Here is a 17,606-nt window from a genome sequence, read left to right on the forward strand (position 1 = left end):
GAGATTTAGTAGTGTAAAATCTAACTAGATCTCAAGTACCACACTTGGTCAAAGGTTAAACATTTGATTTGATCAACACGATACTATTGGTATTACCAAAAAACTAAGATATTGAATAAAAATTAATGTTTTTCAGTTCATGCTTTTCGGGAGTATCTGAGAGTTCAACTTCTCCATTGAAGGAAGGTTAGGCAGTTTATTAACATATTGAGTATAAGATTCATCAGAGACTAGCTAGACCAAAGTGCAACTTTATTTGGGGCTATGATTCAAAAAATTGAAACTTCAACTGGTTAGTGGAAACCAATAATGCGACCCAATAAACTATAGCTGTCAAATTATCTCTCAAGTTGGTTAAATAAAATCCTTTCTAGAATGGCAACTCTATGATTCAACTTCTTGACATTATTATAGATGAAATTCACCTTGGTAAAATCTCATTATAAAATCCACACAATATTCAACTAGAAAAAAGATGGATACACAAGGTCACCCAGTGCAAAAGCTAATAGGATATTGGGAGGGTAAATGTACAAATTAAACTAGTCAAAAATAAGGAGAGAAAAGAGAGAGGAGCCAACAATAAGAAAATAGAGTAAAGATAAAACCTCAAGGTTGGAGTTATTCCTGCAATTGTAGAATCTGAAATGACTTAAATATACAATCTCACTATTTCCGCTTAAAAGCTACCTCATAATAAGTAAAGAAAGAATAAAATACCATTACATTGAACCATGGCTGCCAACTAGATACAACATAAACAATTGCTTGAAAGGAAGAAAAACTGTTATCTCAGTTTCCAATTCTACCACAAGAATAACTTGGCTGGCACTTCAACAAAGAAGCAACAAGTACAATTTATCACAATTCACAAGCTTCTTCCAGATTTTGCAAACTTTCTTGCAACTCCGAATAAAAACGTTTTAGTGAGTAGTCCACGATCAAGAGTACATGCAAGGACAATAGCTCCACCAACAACTAGAAGCTTAGGTATGTTCTTCCCAATTGGCTTCACAGAAGAATCACCCAGATTTTCGGTCTCCAACATGTTACTAGTTGTGTTTTCCAGAGACTTTATATAGTCTTCGGTTACCTTAGTGTTGATGTTAGCGGCGAGAGCACAGCGCGAAAATGGCACGCCAGAGGTTCTCTCTTTCTCATATGTCCTTAGTCCGGGATCAAACTTCTTGACAGCTCCCCACATTCCTTGGCGAACTCCGTGCTTCGCGATTTCCCACGGTATGCCCATATCTTCGTGATGAAACAATAACACTTCGCACGCAGTCATGTAGTCATCTTTTCTTGATTTAACTGATCCACATAAAGAACAGATGCACATGAGTCTCTATGGTCTATAAAACCACAATAAATGAAAATGAAGCGGAATTTAAATATGTCTTGCATCCATGTTATCCTTCTTTGAGAAAAATAAACAGAATTACAGAACTCTCTAATGTTCCAATATATATGGAACCAAAATCACTTTTCTGTCCCACTTGCACTCCAAATTTTAAGAGAACTTTTTTTTGTATGAGATAATGAATACTTTCAAGAATTAAGCTCAAACTTCTCATTACCAGCACGAATACACCAGCTTGAATAATACAGGTCAACTCGCTTTGGTTTTCTGTGCCTCGGCAAAGAGGAACAAGGTACTCCCTGAACATGTAAAATAAGGAAACAGTTGATAGTACAAATTAGATATATAACATATAAAATACCCCCTCTAGAAAGGATAAAAAAGGCGGCCACTTGCACGATAGGGTAGATGTACACAACTTTATCCTTGCTAGGACAAAAGTTGTTTCCACTTTCCAGGATTCGTACCCATCGGGGATCACCCTCGTTCCCTCTAGAAAGAATGAGAAAATAATAATTATCTATTAGTATTAGCTATTCTCTGAAAAGGGAATATGTCATTGAAATCCAACCAATTCAGTTTTTGATGTTAAAGAATTCAAGTGAGAGACAACTAAGCAGCATGCTTCACAATAAAAACAAACCAACTTTACATAAAGACTCAACTCAAGAATCGATGTTATCAAAGTATCATAATTCATGATACAATTCTTGACACTATGCTCAGCAGTGATACAAATCAAGGTGACTCAGTGTTGGTACACAATTGCAAAAAAATCATGTGAATCGAATAGGAATCATATGAATTGCATTTAAACAGTATCTCATGCAACTTTTGAACAACCAGTGTCTCATGCAATTGGAATTCAAATTTGATAACCAAGACCATAACACATAACAGTTGAAGCATTATATAATCAAGTAGTTCTGATGATCAAAGTATCAAGCGGACCCAACTTTGACATTCATAATGGTAGCATTGACAAAAACAGAGTCAAGAATTTATGAAATCAAAAGAACGGGACACTCTCATGACATGTTGTTAGGAATAGATATAAACCTCCTATTAAACATGTGTACATTAGGAGAAGTAAGCCAAAAGTATAAGGCAGGGGAAGGGTAAAGTTGTAATAAGCTTTTGTTGAGTTAGTTAGGAAAGGAAGGTTATAAATAGAACTTAGTTGAGGGTGAAGGGGCATCTTTTCAGACAGTTAGGATTGGGAGGGAAAGTAACTAATTCAGGAATCAGTTACTCTGAGAAAGTTTACTTCTCAAGGTGTAATCCATATTGATTTTCAACATTGCAATAAGATTCAATTCAAGATCATTTTCGATCTTGAATCTTTCTTCTTCATCTGCTAAATCCAGTTCTAACACTGGTATCAGAGCACCATCCTGGTGCCCGGATCACACACGCTTCTGATTCTTGAAATTGCGCATGGTTCCCATGAGAGGTATGGCCAGAAATGCTGAAAAATGGGTTCTGAAACGCGAGGAATTGAGAACGGAGATAGAAGAACAGAGGATTCGCAATGAAGTGAATGAAGCGAGGATGAAGAGGTTGGAGGAGACATTGGCTCAACTCACCACCAGAGCTAGGGTTTCTAATGTTCGTGATGAAGGAAGTGAATTCGGGGAAGAACACGAAGTAAGGGACCATAGAGGCAGAGAGAGATGGAGAAAATTAGAGATCCCAATTTTTTCGGGGGATGGATATCTCAATGGATTTCATAGGGGGCCTTCCAAAATCTCATGGTAAGGACATCATCTTTGTTGTGGTTGACAGGCTCACAAAGTATGTCCATTTCTATGCACTAGGCCACCCCTACTCTGCCAAGGAAGTAGCTGACTTGTTTGTTAGGTAGGTAGTCAAGCTACATCGTTTCCCCTCCTCTATTGTTTCAGACAGAGATCCAGTGTTCTTAAGCAGATTTTGGAAGGAAATATTTCGAATGGCTGGCACTCAGTTGAAGCTTAGCACCTCCTACCACCCCCAAACTGATGGACAAACAGAGGTGGTCAATAGGTGTTTAGAGGGGTATTTGAGATGCTTTGTAGGACCAAGACCCAAATAGTGGGTGCAATGGTTATCCTGGGCTGAATTTTGGTATAATTCCACCTACCACAGTGCAACAGGCATGACACCATTCAAGGCTCTTTATGGCAGGGATCCCCCTCTGCTCATCAATGCTGGAGAATTTCCATCTAAGGTAGAGAAAGAAAACCAATTGTCGCAGAGAAGGGATTTAATTTTAGAAGAACTGAAACAAAATTTGTTGAAGGCTCAAGAGCAAATAAAGAGGCAAGCTGATAGACATAGAAGGCAAGTGGAGTTCAAGGAAGGAGATTGGGTTTATCTTAAGATTCAGCCCTATAAGCTGAAATCTTTGGTTGCTAGGCCTTTTGCTAAATTGGCTGCAAGGTACTATGGGCCTTATCAAATAATTAGCAGGGTAGGCACAGTAGCATACAAGTTGAAGCTGCCTGAGCATGCCAAAATACACCATGTGTTTCATGTGTCTTTATTGAAACAGACCCTCAAACCTAATCAAGATCCTCAACCTCTTCCTGCATTGTTGAATGAAGAGTTTCTTCTTCTTCTATTCTTAATCTGCTAAATCCAGTTCTCACACATGTCCAGAGGGATGAACATTTATGAACGATACAGTTCATTCTTTAACACTAAAATGTACTACAACTTACAAAAAAGAAAGCTTAAATGCAAAATAAGACTCATATCCGAGTTTCAAGGAGGCATTTCTATACCTTTGTTACACAGTAGTAAGTCTGTCCTGAATTCCATATTCGGCGACCGATAACATATTCTCTGTCACTGCAAAAGAATGGAAACTGCAGAAAGGGAGAATTGCAGAGCATGAGAAAGCATGAGAAAGCAAGAACGTAAATTGAAAGTTAAGATGTTTGGATTGATGAAAATGAACGTGATGGAGTGAAATTGAAGTAGGTTCCATTGTTTGTTTCTGTTCCCCCCAATTTGGGGTATGGTATAGAAAAAGAGACAATCGACTTAATATCTTCTTGTTTAAAATGTGAGTCGCGGCACAGCAGTAAGGTGGCTACTTAGCGATTAAGAGGTTACAGTTTCAAATTTTGGAAACAACCTCTCCACTTGTTTGGATGGGTAAGGCTACATACATCTATCTCCCCAAATCCACTAAATGAGAGTCTCGTGAGCTGCTCCATTTATCATTCACTCCATCCCATCATAAAATACTCAATGGTATGGTAACTCTGTCCAATTCCATCTCATTCCATCAATAAATTAAAAATGTCCAAACATATTCTAAGCTAGTGTTTGGTGCAAAACCAAAACAGAATACTGAGAATAGAATGGATTGTCGTGTTGTGTTCCGTAGTATGTTGTTCTTTTATCTTTGGTTTCACCCTTTTCAAAGTAACAAAAGTGTCCCATTAACATATAAATAAGACATATATTCTATTGGGTCGTCACAATTTAACAGGTTTACCAAACACCAACTAAAACAAGTAAAGTTTAGAAAGAAAAAAAGGTGGAAATGTAACTAACCTTGCGAACCCAATGCACTAACATTGCTCCAGTAAGAGCACACTCTTGTACAGTAGTTGCATATATAAGCATGTCATCCCACCTCAAACGGAACTCATCATCCCAAAAGAAATCTCTAACCAACTCAGGACTCGCATCTTCAAACACAGTTCTACTTCGATACTGTGGCGGTCCACTCTAACAATACATAAACAGTTCAAGTTCAATTTTTTTTTATAGACAAATGTTAATATTAGAACGAGTTCAAGTTCAATTGAAGCAGTGAAATGCATGCAATTGTGTTATATAATAAGGGAATGAAAGTCTACCTCGGGGTCCCTACGCCAAGCTTGATAGGACATGGTAGGGGTAGAACGGTCCATCATTTGAAACCAAGAAGGACCACCATCTTTTTCCACAATAAGCTTGCATAAATGTCTTAAATCTTGTTCAGTCACCACAGATTTCGTACCATCTTTCTCAACATGTGGAAAACTGTCACCACAACTGTCCATGTACAAGTACAATTAAATGATGTAATTGAAAGGTGTATACACTTTAATAATTAAATATATACTTAAATCGTTGATCAATTTATAGAATAAATGTGATTTTATTATAATATTATTTATATTTGAATAATTAAATTAAATTAGATAGATATTATATGTAATGGCTGCATGTTATATTTTATATGAAATGACTTAACTACTTTAAAAGTTATGCTTATGAATCAAAATATGTAGTAACATATAATATTGGTTTGAAAATATATATCTAAGTTTAAAATTTAATAATAACTTATTTTTTGATCAATCAGACAAAATGATACATTTTCGTATAAAATATGTGTTCCCAAAGTTTATATGAAATGACTTAACTCTCTGTTATGCCAAATGAAATTAAAGATATGGTCATGACTCCTGCGAACTAGAAAGTGTATTATTAAAAAGTGAATTAAGATATAGGAACCGACATTCTATGCATTATGTTGAAATGATAGATTATGCATGCATGCATAGAGTAGAAGTTGGTTCTGGACTCAAACATGTAATCTACTAGTCACAATAAAATAACTTATCATTGCATGAAGGATTGAGTAAATGAAGTTGAAATTACGTGTAAGTTCATTTTATGATTATTACCTGGTGATGGAAGTGGAAGTGGAGAAAGCAGAATGAGTAAAACTGTTAACGAAATTAGAGAAGGGAATGGTGCATTTGGGTTTCCATGCCCAACCAACTAAAATACCAATAATAACCGCAATAATGATAGGAGCTATAAGCACCATCATCACCACTCTTATTCAGTAATATATAATAAAACCCTCTCTCTCTCTTTCTCTCTCACTCTCTCACTCTCTCACTCTCCCTCAAAAGTGGTATGCATGAATGCATAAGGATTATATTTTGGAGAGAGAGAGAGAAGGAAGAAGATAAGATTATAGAAGAGATGAGACAAATGAATAAACAAGAAGAAGAATAGAATGGAATGAGATAAATGTACGGATAAGGTGGAAAGATAAACATTACACGTGTGTTGTTAAGGTTATCTGTGTCTGCGCTTATTCATCAATTAACCAATTCAGCACTAGAAAAGGTACACTATCTATATCAAATCATCAATAATATAGTAACTCCATTAAAATTAATACTATATCTTCCCATTTTTATTTTATTCTAACTTTGTAAGAGCTTATCTAAATTACTATAAGTCAAATTATGTTTATAACGGTGTAAATTAGGCTAAAAGTTGAGTAATATTATATTTTTCTATTAAATTATTCTACTCGTACGAAACTGATATATGTTACTTATAAATTAAATATTAATAAATAAAATATTATTTTATGATATGAATAAAAAGATTTTTAGAAGAATATGTCATACAGTTTTACCAAAAGATTAAGCTCACTCAAATCTAAGATATAATCTGGAGCTAGTCCTACCAAATTCTATGATTATTGTTGATATTATGAGCCAGATCGCTAGCCTTAACATTATATGAATGAAGAATAAATTTAAAATGACCAATTAAATCATAAAGCAATTATGTGAATATTACTAAGAATAGTTCATGCTGTTTTTATTATTTGATAATACAAAGATCACGCTGTTAATTTCTTTTAATCACAGATTATTGCTGGTTTTTAAACAATAAAAAGTCTGAGTATCAACTTTTAAGGAATAAAAAATCATGGCTGTTAATGTTTTTCCCACAAAATTCACTAATGATATCCCATGTAGGATAGGTAAGTATATAGTATTATCTCAAATTCAAGGAGAAAATAGATAAATGCGAACATAATCTTAGGAAATATCAACCAAACCAAACACATTTTGACCTCATTCTTAAGAATTATTCTAAGTAGAAACAAATCACATTACAAACTTTGATCAACCCCAACTGTAAGTCCTGTTGGGAAAAAGAATCCCAAAGCAAGACAAATCAACATGGTCCAAACTGAATCAACAAAAATACAGTAAAAATTTACAGGACAAAAACAAAGTGCACTTGAAAGAACCCTGTTTCTGACAATTATTAAATGTGTTGCAATCACCCCATTTCTCAAAATTCATCATCCCAACTATCTTCATCTAGCTTATAGGCACTAAAGTGATTGACCTTGATTTTCCACTCTCCATTAGTAGCATCATATGATACAAATTCTGCACCTTGATCCTCAGCCTTTCTTTTCAGCATATCCTTGTATTTCTGGATCTTTGGCCCTTCAGTATATTGTTGTTTAGTTTTCTTGTCAAAACATTTTATGTTGAGGAGTGTTACCTCGGCAGGCTTATTCAACCCTTGTCCAACAGGAGGTTTCATTGCATCATCCGTGTACACAATCACCTCGCGATTGTTGAACTGAACAATGGACTCGATATCAAGCCCTCTGACATCTGTCTCGCCTAAAAATCTGATGCTGCCGTAGCCTTGCCTTCCAACCACAAAGTCCTTGACATGACTGCAGAATCCTGGTTCAGCCCTTTCCTTTGCTGCCAGTTCATGAATTCGAGGCAGTGTGTAGTAATCAGAATGTCGAAGCTTTGGCATTAGTGCCTCAACGCCAGCTCCATGTTCATACACAATGGCAGCCTCACCAGCTCTGTGCCCACTGAGTGTCTTATAGGTGTCCACCTTTTTAGGAGAATGGTTTTCATTATTCCCATTGGGTATATGTTTTGTTGTTGTAGGCTGAACTTGCTCCTTGACAATACCATTTTCGGTCATAGTTCCTGGAATCATTTATAGAAATTAAGACACGGGAGTACATTCAGAAAGACTTGGGTTGGGGAAGGGGGAACTTTTTGTGACTAAATGAACATTGTTATCCATGGCAATTGGGGGGTACCATTGCAATATGTGGAGAACAATGTCCAGTAAAATATTCCAAAAAAAAGTTATCACAGAAGATCAATAAATGTCAGCTAAATCCTTTATAATCATAACCCATAAGGAGCACATACTCTCTTTATTCATTGGGCTGGTTCTGATGCCATCAGCAGGTGAAGTTGCTCCTTTAGAGATAGTTCCTGAACATTTCGTTTAAAAAGAAATAAATAAGAGTCTGCTTTTTCTATCACTAATCTCTTAAAATAGAAAGTACGGAAATAAAAGCATGAAGACAACAGAGCCCAAAATGTTGACCAACTACAAGGTATATTATAGAAGGATTTAGAGTTTTAGACACTACTGATCCACAAGAAGGTTTGTGAACCATTCAAGTAGGACACAACACTAACTGAAATTAACTTAGAAGATGTTACCATTCTCATTCACTGGGGTGTGCCTATCCTTAAAGGATGATGGTTTCTCGGAAGAAGCCCTTGCAGGCCACTGCTCCATAGGGGAAATGATCAGCGCCCTTGGATTTTCCCTAGGAATGAAAAGAGCATCAGCCTTTGGTGCGGTTGGAGTATCGTCATCATCACTAAAGAATGCAACCTGCAAAGAGAGCAATGAAAGTTAAGAACATACACCACATTCAGCTCTAAACAAGGACCACATTGTTAGACACCCAGATAATAATAAATAGAATAATCTACTCACCTTTGGTCCATCGTTCTTAGAATGATATTTCCTGAAAGGAATCCTGTTTCGTCTTTGTGAAAGGTGTCTAGAAGTCAACAACGATGATATTCTAACAGAAGCAGGTCTGTCAGAAGCCTGAAATGAAGAGTCAGCTTGAAACTTATTTGCTTTTGTCAAAAAGGTAAAACTACACAAAGATTGAACGTGGGTCTGATGGCAAAGTAATTTCTGCTGAAGTTAAAATACAAAACTAAATAAATTAACAGATCAAAAGTTAAAATCACAAATAGTTTACAGGAATGCTGGAGATTCCATATTGAATTGAAGGAGTGGTTCCAACTTGACCAATTGATATCTGAGGCAAAGCAGGAAGTGTTCCAAATGGATTGGTAATCGGTGCTGTTTGTACAACCACAGAGCTCTGGGTAGAAGACCTGTAAAAATAAGCATCTCAATAAAAAATTCACAGAAACACAATAAAAATGATTGTGGTCCAACTCCTCTCCCACTCTCTAATTTCTCCTGAAAATCCACATAATCTCTCCAGAGTAGAGCTCGTGTGTCTAACTCCTATCACCATCTTTGTCGCCCCTCAATTTTTGTTAAATAAGATAAATATTTGTATGTCAATTGTATTAGAATGAATGGAGAAGAGCGGGGGCACAGTGCAAGAGCTTAAGATAGAGCATCCAGGATAAGAAAAGACCACAAAAGAACTTGAAGAGTTGTGCTGAATGAGAATATTGAGGAGGACAAGAAGCAAGGTAAGATAAAACAGCTCCAAGGTGATCATGCTGCTGGCCTTGTCATGTAATGTAGGGTCAGATCAAGGTTCATGGTTTTAGAATGAATGGGGGTGGGACAAGGATGAGGGGTGGGATGGTGACAGAGAACAGATATAGAGGATTTATATCCCTTTTAATAGATCCCCTCCCTTAAATTTAATTATACTCTTTTACAGTTAACACCCTGTTAACTGCCGATTAGACGTTATGTATAAAGATACTAAACACTTATGGATAGCAGATGCTGAGGTATAGCAGATAGTTCTCACAAGAACAAAACTGTGTACATAAATAAGATCAGACGTTTTTTGGATATAAGAGGTAAAATAATATACTTAATATATGAAGAAAAAATGTAATAAAGACAAGGAAATGAACACAACTAACTAGAAAATAGAGACCAGGGGCATAAAGAGGACTAAGTAAAGATTAAAACATTTGGTAACTCTACCAATGTTTAAAAACACATTACCCTGGCCACTATTGTTTAGAACCACTTAATAGACAACAATGTTAGTATTCCACTAGTAAGTACAGTGGTTAACTTCATTAAATAATCGATTTAGAATATACTACCACAAAATATAATCAGGTAGGATAGCCCAGTATACGAGGCTCCAACTTGGTAGGGTCAGGACTCAGGGGAAGTAAATGTAAATAGTCTTATCCCCGCAAGCAGGGAGGTTATTTTACAAAAATAGATTAGCACCATGATTTAATTATCAAATTGGATAATACAAAAAATTTCAAATATTGATATTTAATATCAAACGTCAAAAAGAATTTTAAGATTTCATATTTAAAAACACAAAAGGTATAAAAATTAAGCATAAATATGCATGACTATGAGAAACTTAAAAATTGTCACTTACGAAAGTCCAAAGTTACTTTGACCAAACATGCCTGGGGCACCACCTATTTAACATAGTAGAGTAAAAAGTCAAATTGAAACATAATCATTCAATCATTGCATGAAGAAAACAATTAGCATAAGCATATGTAATAATAGTGAACTTACCAGGTTGTGTCTGGCCGAAGTTACTAAAGCCAAAAGTACTACTCGACTGAGCTGGTTGTGCTGCTTGGAAAGGTGTTGAAAGGGATGGCTACATGTATAAAGTCAATAAAACATATTAGGAAGTCAAAATGTAATACAGACTTGAGAATTAATTCTCTTACACAAAGAAACTCAGTATGCATGTATAACAGAAGGGTTTTAAACTTAAATATGGGCAAAAAAGACCATAAAACAAAATTGCATACAGAGATAATGAATTTATCTGAAATATTCACATATTAGTAATTACCTAATACTATCAACACTACGCTCTACAAGTCAAATCACTAACATGGATTTTTCAATGAAGGATTAATGTGATACTCTAACAATATATTCATAGTGCTCTCTGCCAGATCTACATGTGCAAATGAATTAAATTGAAACATACTGCAGCATAATTGAGGTTTGTCTCCAATGGAGTATATACTGACTCTCAAGGACCCACTCTTCCAGAAGCTTATGCCATTAGGCGCATCACATAGAATGTCATTTACATGCAATATTTACATGATATCTGTATAGCTAGTTTCATGTGAGAGTGAGACTCAAACAGAGTTTTTCAAACTGAGCTCAAATTTTGATTCTGTTTATCTTGTTTATAAATACTTAAATAGTGTTTTTTAAATGTAAAAACAAAACTACTTACCACTGTTTGACCAAAACCTGTCAGATTGTTAGAGGCAAGTGGTGCGCTAGTTGAGAAAAGGCTTCCACCAAACCCAGAAGAAGGGGAATTGAAAATGCTTGATTGATTAAAGGATGTAGTTTGCTGCCCAAAGGGGGATGGATTCGGCTGTCCAAAACCAGAGAGCGGCTGTGAAGGAGTGGGTGTAGAGCTAAATAATTGGGATGACTGAGTGTTGCTAAAAAGGTTTGAGCCAAATGGTTGAGATGCACTCAGAGCAGGAGCAGAATTGAACAGGGACGTAGGTGCCCCAAAGCCCTGTGATGGATTTGGGTTAGCTGCAAATGGAGACGGGGATGTTGTGCTAAAAATAGAAGGTGTTGTTGCTGATGTTGAAGAACCAAAAGCTGATGAACTGAAGGAAGGAGTGGATACTCCAAATCCAGAAGGAAAGGCTGAACTCTTGGGTGCAAATGGATTAGAATTTGAAGGTGTTGTGCTAGAGAAGGGATTGGATGACGATTGACCAAACGCTGGCGAAGCACCAAAGGTGTTTGTCTGTGTTGTAGATGAATTAAAGCCACTCAAACCAGTGGACTGAGCAGAGGGAAGAGGTCCACCTAGATTTGCAAGAAATAAAGAGTTTAGGTCAAGATCATCGTAGTGAAAATCAAATAAATTGTTTTTTATAACAAAAAAATTAAAAAGAAAGTACCTTTGTCTCCCAATTGATAGTCCTCCCATCTTAGCTCCTCGTGGCTTTTATCTTTGTATGTAGGCATGGCCGATATGGACTCCAATTTTGCTGTCTGACCAGAGGTACCACTATCTGGTTCAGTTGTTGGTGTGTAATTAGCTATTCTACTTCCACCCCGCTGACCTCCAAAACCTGACTGCCCAATACCAGGATTTCCAAAAGCCGGCATTGGGGTCTGGGATCCTGCATTAGAAAATATGCAAATATGACTTTCAATTACAATGACATAAGTATAAAATATAAAAAAGGCAATATGATACTGAACAAACTTGTATCTAGAATGCTGGAAATATAAATATAGGACACATAGCTAACTAATGGCTTTTGAACTCACCAAATGCAGAACTTTGGCCACCAAAAGCTGAGGTTGTACTCCCAAATGGGCTGCTGCTACCAAATGCAGAAGAAGACTGGCCAAAAGCTTGAGTAGAGCCAAAACTAAAAGCCGGGGTACTAGAAGGTGAAGCACCAAAAGCAGGAGCACTAGAGGCCCCAAATGGAGAGCTCGATGTGCCAAATGCAGGCGTAATTGCTGAACCAAACATAGGGGTACTTGAAGCCCCAAATCCTCCCCCACCTCCAAAGCCAGGAGCAGTTGACATGCCGAATGCACTCCCTGTGCTACCAAAAGCAGGGCTTGGGGTTGAACCAAATGCAGGGGTGCTTGTAGCACCAAATGCAGGAGTGCTCGTAGCACCAAATGCCGGGGTGCTCGTAGCACCGAATGCAGGGGTGCTCGTAGCACCAAATGCAGGAGTGCTCGTAGCACCGAATGCAGGTGTGCCTGTTGAACCAAATGTTGCCTGAGTAGATGCACCAAAAGGTGTCGAGGAACCAAATACACTGTTTCCAAATGCTGGTTGTGATGGTTGGGTGGCACTTCCAAATGGACTTGTTTGAGGAGTAGATCCAAAGCCTCCGAAAGCAGGCTTCTGACCAAAAGCTGATGATCCTAGAGAGCAAGAGTCATGTTAGTTCTCAGCTTGAATTACAAAACTGTCAAATAAATACAAATGAACAGAGGCAGAAAACATGCCAAAGTATACAAATGGTTCCATTTTAAGGTGCAAAGAAGTCAATGATGCCATATACTAGTTAGTGTATATATCTATTAGTTTGTTAGGCAATGTGATCTTCTATTCTTTAAAACCACAAAGGCACAAACTACTAATGAGAAGAGTACATGCAGCTGAAAAAAATGTCAACTCATAACGTTCTTGTCCTTAAGTGTTCCTCCATCACACAGGATTTTGCATTATCTCATACATAGAGTATATTCAATCTTCTTTAACAGCTCGTTTAGAAAATTCTTCAATTTCGCAAATTGAAAATGTAAATGGCTGAATGCCTATACTCTCTTCATATGTGTATTTCATAAGTCACAATACCACCAGTATTTAAATATAAAAAAAACAAATAAACAAAGTGAAGAACAAGTCAGCAGAGTATAAGAAATCAAGTTAAATGAAATCAGAAAGTGCAAAAAACAGTAAATTCAGATCAAACAGGGAAGACAATAAACTAATTGCCAGTTGCTATGCAAGTCCACCATAGAAATCTCTCCAAAAAAGCACTAGTAGAGCACCACAACGAATATCAGAAGACTGTTTTACCCCAAAAAAGGCAACAGAAACTATTTATATCTAAAACCGGTATTTCACTTAACTAAAATATTGTATTTTTCATACATTATATGAGACTACAAACAAACAGATTTTCAAAGGCTCTCGTGCAGACTAATGAATAAAGGACAGAGACGAACTAATAAATAGAGTAGTAACAAAAGGACTCCACAAGCATGCTTACCACCAAATGCCGATGATGCCGCTGAATTACCAAATGCTGGAGTTGAAGATTGCCCAAAAGCAGGAACTGAGCTACCGAAACCTGGTGAAGACGAAGCACCAAAAGTTGTGTTGGATGAGAAGGGAGATGAAGTTTGAGGTGCACCAAACACACCTGTCGAAGTGCCTCCTCCAAACATTGAACTACCAGTTTGCGAACCAAATGGATTTGTACTGCCAAATGGCTTCGGGGCAAACGGATTGCTATTTGAATTGTTCTGTTGTCCAAAAGCTGGCTGCGATCCAAATGGGCTATTTGACGACTGCCCGAAAGCTGCTAAAAAAGAATTCCATTAATTAATAGTTTGTGGACGTAGCAAGTATAGAAATGTCATACTTCACCATTCATGCATACTTGTGTAACAACAACAACAATAATAAGAGGAAATTTCATTAATCATTCGCAAGGTTTGGCCGAATTAAGCTAGACATACATGATACATCCTTTAAAAAGAGGAGAGGTACTGAGTTTAATTAAGTTAATACTAACATGAGGTCAATGTAATTTCCTTTATTAATAGCAATATATCGACATGATAATAATAATTTTGTGGTGTAACTACCGAAAAGTCAATGCTTTGTCATAATTCGTTTGATCCATCTAGCTGACTCATTATTGTTTCTAACAAGGGAAAATGAATATGAAGTAATATGCAAATAACTTTAATGTGAAACAAAGAAAACAAATAAAAGGAGATTATAATATATCAAATATAATGAAAAAACACTTACGGTTTGTAGAACCAAACATGTTGGCTAAGAATTTTGAAAACACACTAGTATCCTGTTCCTCGCTAACTGCAATAAACAATAATGTTAGAGTGTGATGAGATTGAGAAAACGCAACATGGTATTAGATTCAGATCAATTAGAAAGGGAAAAAACTTACGATGATGTTGTAACAAAGAGGAATTGAATGAAGGATTAGGGAAAAGAGAGTAATAAGAAGTTTGATTGATTGTTGAATCAGTGAGGAGAGAGAGAGAAGGGTGTTTTATATTATCATGTGCTGAGGTAAGAGACGCGTTGCGTTAATATTCCGAGGTTGTCTTATGAGGTCATTTTTAGAATAAATAAAAAAATTATCTTAATTTGGCTTTATTAAATTATTTTCTGGAAATTATATTTTATTTTCAACTTGATGATATAATTTTTTTGTTTCAATAAAGTCAGTCATTTTTTATTCAAATAAGTGTTTTAGGTTATTTATGGTTTATGATTTATTTTTCATTACTTTTAAGTGGGAGTGAAGAGTGATCTTATCATCTCACCTGATTTAACTTGATTATGATTAAGTCTAAACAATGTAATACATCTTTTGTCCTAAGCTCATGACAGATGCAATGACACATATTGTGGGATAGAATATGTACTCTCATCGGGTTCATGGTCGGGTTATGATCACTTGATCATCATGTTTGTATGTATCTCTATTCAGCTGTATATATAGTAATGACATCTTTTTGGTAAAAAATATCACTAATTCTCTGTTTTTTAATCGTATATACATTATTAACAATATATACATATGCATAATAATAAGTAATATTGAGAAGACTTTATCGAAAAGAAATATATATTATATATATTTGGATCTAAGTTCACGTTAAAATGTTGACTCGATCAACATTTGGGTCAGATTAGCTTCATTTATGTTTGGTTGGTGCAATTTTAAGAGGAAAGAATATAGATAAATGAGATAATTGTTTTTTCCTCTCTTATTTGGTCGAGAATAGAAAATGAGAATATAGAGGAAAATCGTGTGAGTTCCGAGAAAGTGAATGAATGAGTATGGTATTTGTAAAATACAATTTTACCTTTTTTTGGTATTACTAATGGTATATTTTATATTTTGGGTAAGGAACTAATCTCTTTTTAGGCACATGACTGTTCATCCCATTGTTACTCCCATGGATCAAACTATTAACCTTTTGATTATCCTGGAAATCTAACAGAGTCTTATACCACTAAATCGACATCGTTGATATACAATTTTACCCTTCAAAATCACTTCCAAAAATTAATATATCAAGATATTATTATTATTGCCTATTCATACAAAAATTTATGACATTCTCTTTTCTCTCATATCAATCAACCCTTAAATTTTACTATCTATCTTTCTCACTTTATTATCTCTACTCCTATTTTATCTTCTTATCTTCTCTCCAACATTTTCTTTCCTAAACCAAAAAAAAGACCACCCTATTATTTAAGATTGAGTAAGGTACGCGAATTTCAAATTCAATCACCTACAATATTCAGTGAACTGCAAAATGAAGGTTAACAACCCCACAATGTATACAGACATACAATCTAACCTACACCACAATGTTCACTGACCCAAGTTCAAGTTCAAAGTTCAGGTAAAGGTTGTTAAAAAATGATCTTAAAATCTATATATTATTAATGTAAAGTTATTTATATTATTAGTATATTATCCACTATTAATTTATATTACTTTTGTTTGAAAGTTAATAATAGTTAACATATAAATAATGAATAATCTAATAACAATATAAATAACACTTACACTATAAATATATATATATTAAATCCTAAAAAATAGTCTACGGGAAGCATTTAGTGGAGGTTATGTTAATGAGTGATATGCCTATGAATCTTGATGCAAAAAAATTTATAATTATTTAATAAAATTCATTTTATTCCCAAAAAATCGTCACAGTTAATTATATATATTTTTGACAGTATAATAATTTTTTTATGCTATAACTATATTATTTATCATTCACATTTCATCACATTTATTACAATTAACCTTATTAAAGTTAACATTATTTGTTGCTCAAATCACATCTCCTAAAAACAAATTATCTAATTCATTCAAATAAAAAGAAGAGTTTAATATATATATATAAAAAGAATGAAGAGGGATACTTCCTCTGTGTCTATATATATATATATAATCATAAGTTTTACACATTTCTTCAATCACGGGTATTCATCGCAGATTTTTTTTCCACATCATAATTTTTAAAATAAGAAACAACTAGCATCTTATCACAGTTGACAAAATTAGCTGTGTACTTGAATTAATTGTGAAAAGACATAGGTTAAAACTCAAATATAATATATGCAACTTCTAAGATGAATTAATTAATTGAATATAATAATATCAACTATCCATTATATTCAATGGTTCAAAATAATGTACATTAAACAAAATATACAGTAGAAAAGACCACAACAGTTTCCAAAATTCCCATGTCAAAATAGAGCTGGTTGCACCACAGAAATTTGTTCCTGGTGCTAGAGTTAAATGCATTAACCAACTTTCTGTGTTTGAAAGAAAAGGTAGATTTTTTTGTGAAAACAACTTCATTTGGTGAAAAACTATTTTCAAAGGGAGGAGATTCACTTACTTTAAAAGTGAATTTTTAAACTTCATATTTTAGCTATCAATTCTAGGGAAATTCAATGGTTTAGATTTACTCACTAATTTAAACCATTGGATTTCCCTAAAATTGATGGCTAAGATGTGAAGTAAGTTTTTTAGACTTATTCTTTGATTAAATGGATCCCCTCTTTTTTCCAACATAATTAATAAAATCTAAGCATGTCCTTGGTTGCTTCAAATTGCATGTCTCAACTTGA

General features: G+C 35.1%; 2 protein-coding genes across 3 annotated transcripts; both read right to left on the reverse strand.

Moving 5' to 3' along the window:
* LOC109345361 lies at window positions 702–6,303 on the reverse strand. Of its 2 annotated transcripts, XM_019584316.1 has the most exons (7): window positions 6,084–6,303; window positions 6,031–6,053; window positions 5,215–5,392; window positions 4,907–5,083; window positions 4,126–4,209; window positions 1,578–1,659; window positions 702–1,311 (listed from the first exon to the last, which is right to left on the reverse strand). In XM_019584316.1, exons 1-7 carry the CDS (start codon window positions 6,177–6,179, stop codon window positions 869–871), a joined length of 1,083 nt encoding a protein of 360 aa, XP_019439861.1. In that variant the 5' UTR covers window positions 6,180–6,303; the 3' UTR covers window positions 702–868. The 2 variants fall into 2 exon arrangements, with proteins under 2 accessions (XP_019439861.1, XP_019439860.1); XM_019584315.1 differs by having other exon boundaries at window positions 6,031–6,302.
* On the reverse strand, window positions 7,205–15,016 carry LOC109345362 (nuclear pore complex protein NUP98A-like). The gene is made up of 13 exons (XM_019584317.1): window positions 14,881–15,016; window positions 14,724–14,789; window positions 13,954–14,265; window positions 12,482–13,099; window positions 12,106–12,330; window positions 11,412–12,010; window positions 10,724–10,811; window positions 10,578–10,620; window positions 9,216–9,354; window positions 8,939–9,055; window positions 8,656–8,833; window positions 8,356–8,421; window positions 7,205–8,124 (listed from the first exon to the last, which is right to left on the reverse strand). The coding sequence occupies exons 2-13, from the start codon at window positions 14,740–14,742 to the stop codon at window positions 7,454–7,456; spliced, it is 3,075 nt and encodes a 1,024-aa protein (XP_019439862.1). The 5' UTR covers window positions 14,743–14,789; window positions 14,881–15,016; the 3' UTR covers window positions 7,205–7,453.

Source organism: Lupinus angustifolius, chromosome LG04 (assembly GCF_001865875.1).
Source record: "Lupinus angustifolius cultivar Tanjil chromosome LG04, LupAngTanjil_v1.0, whole genome shotgun sequence".
Taxonomy (NCBI): Eukaryota; Viridiplantae; Streptophyta; class Magnoliopsida; order Fabales; family Fabaceae; genus Lupinus; species Lupinus angustifolius.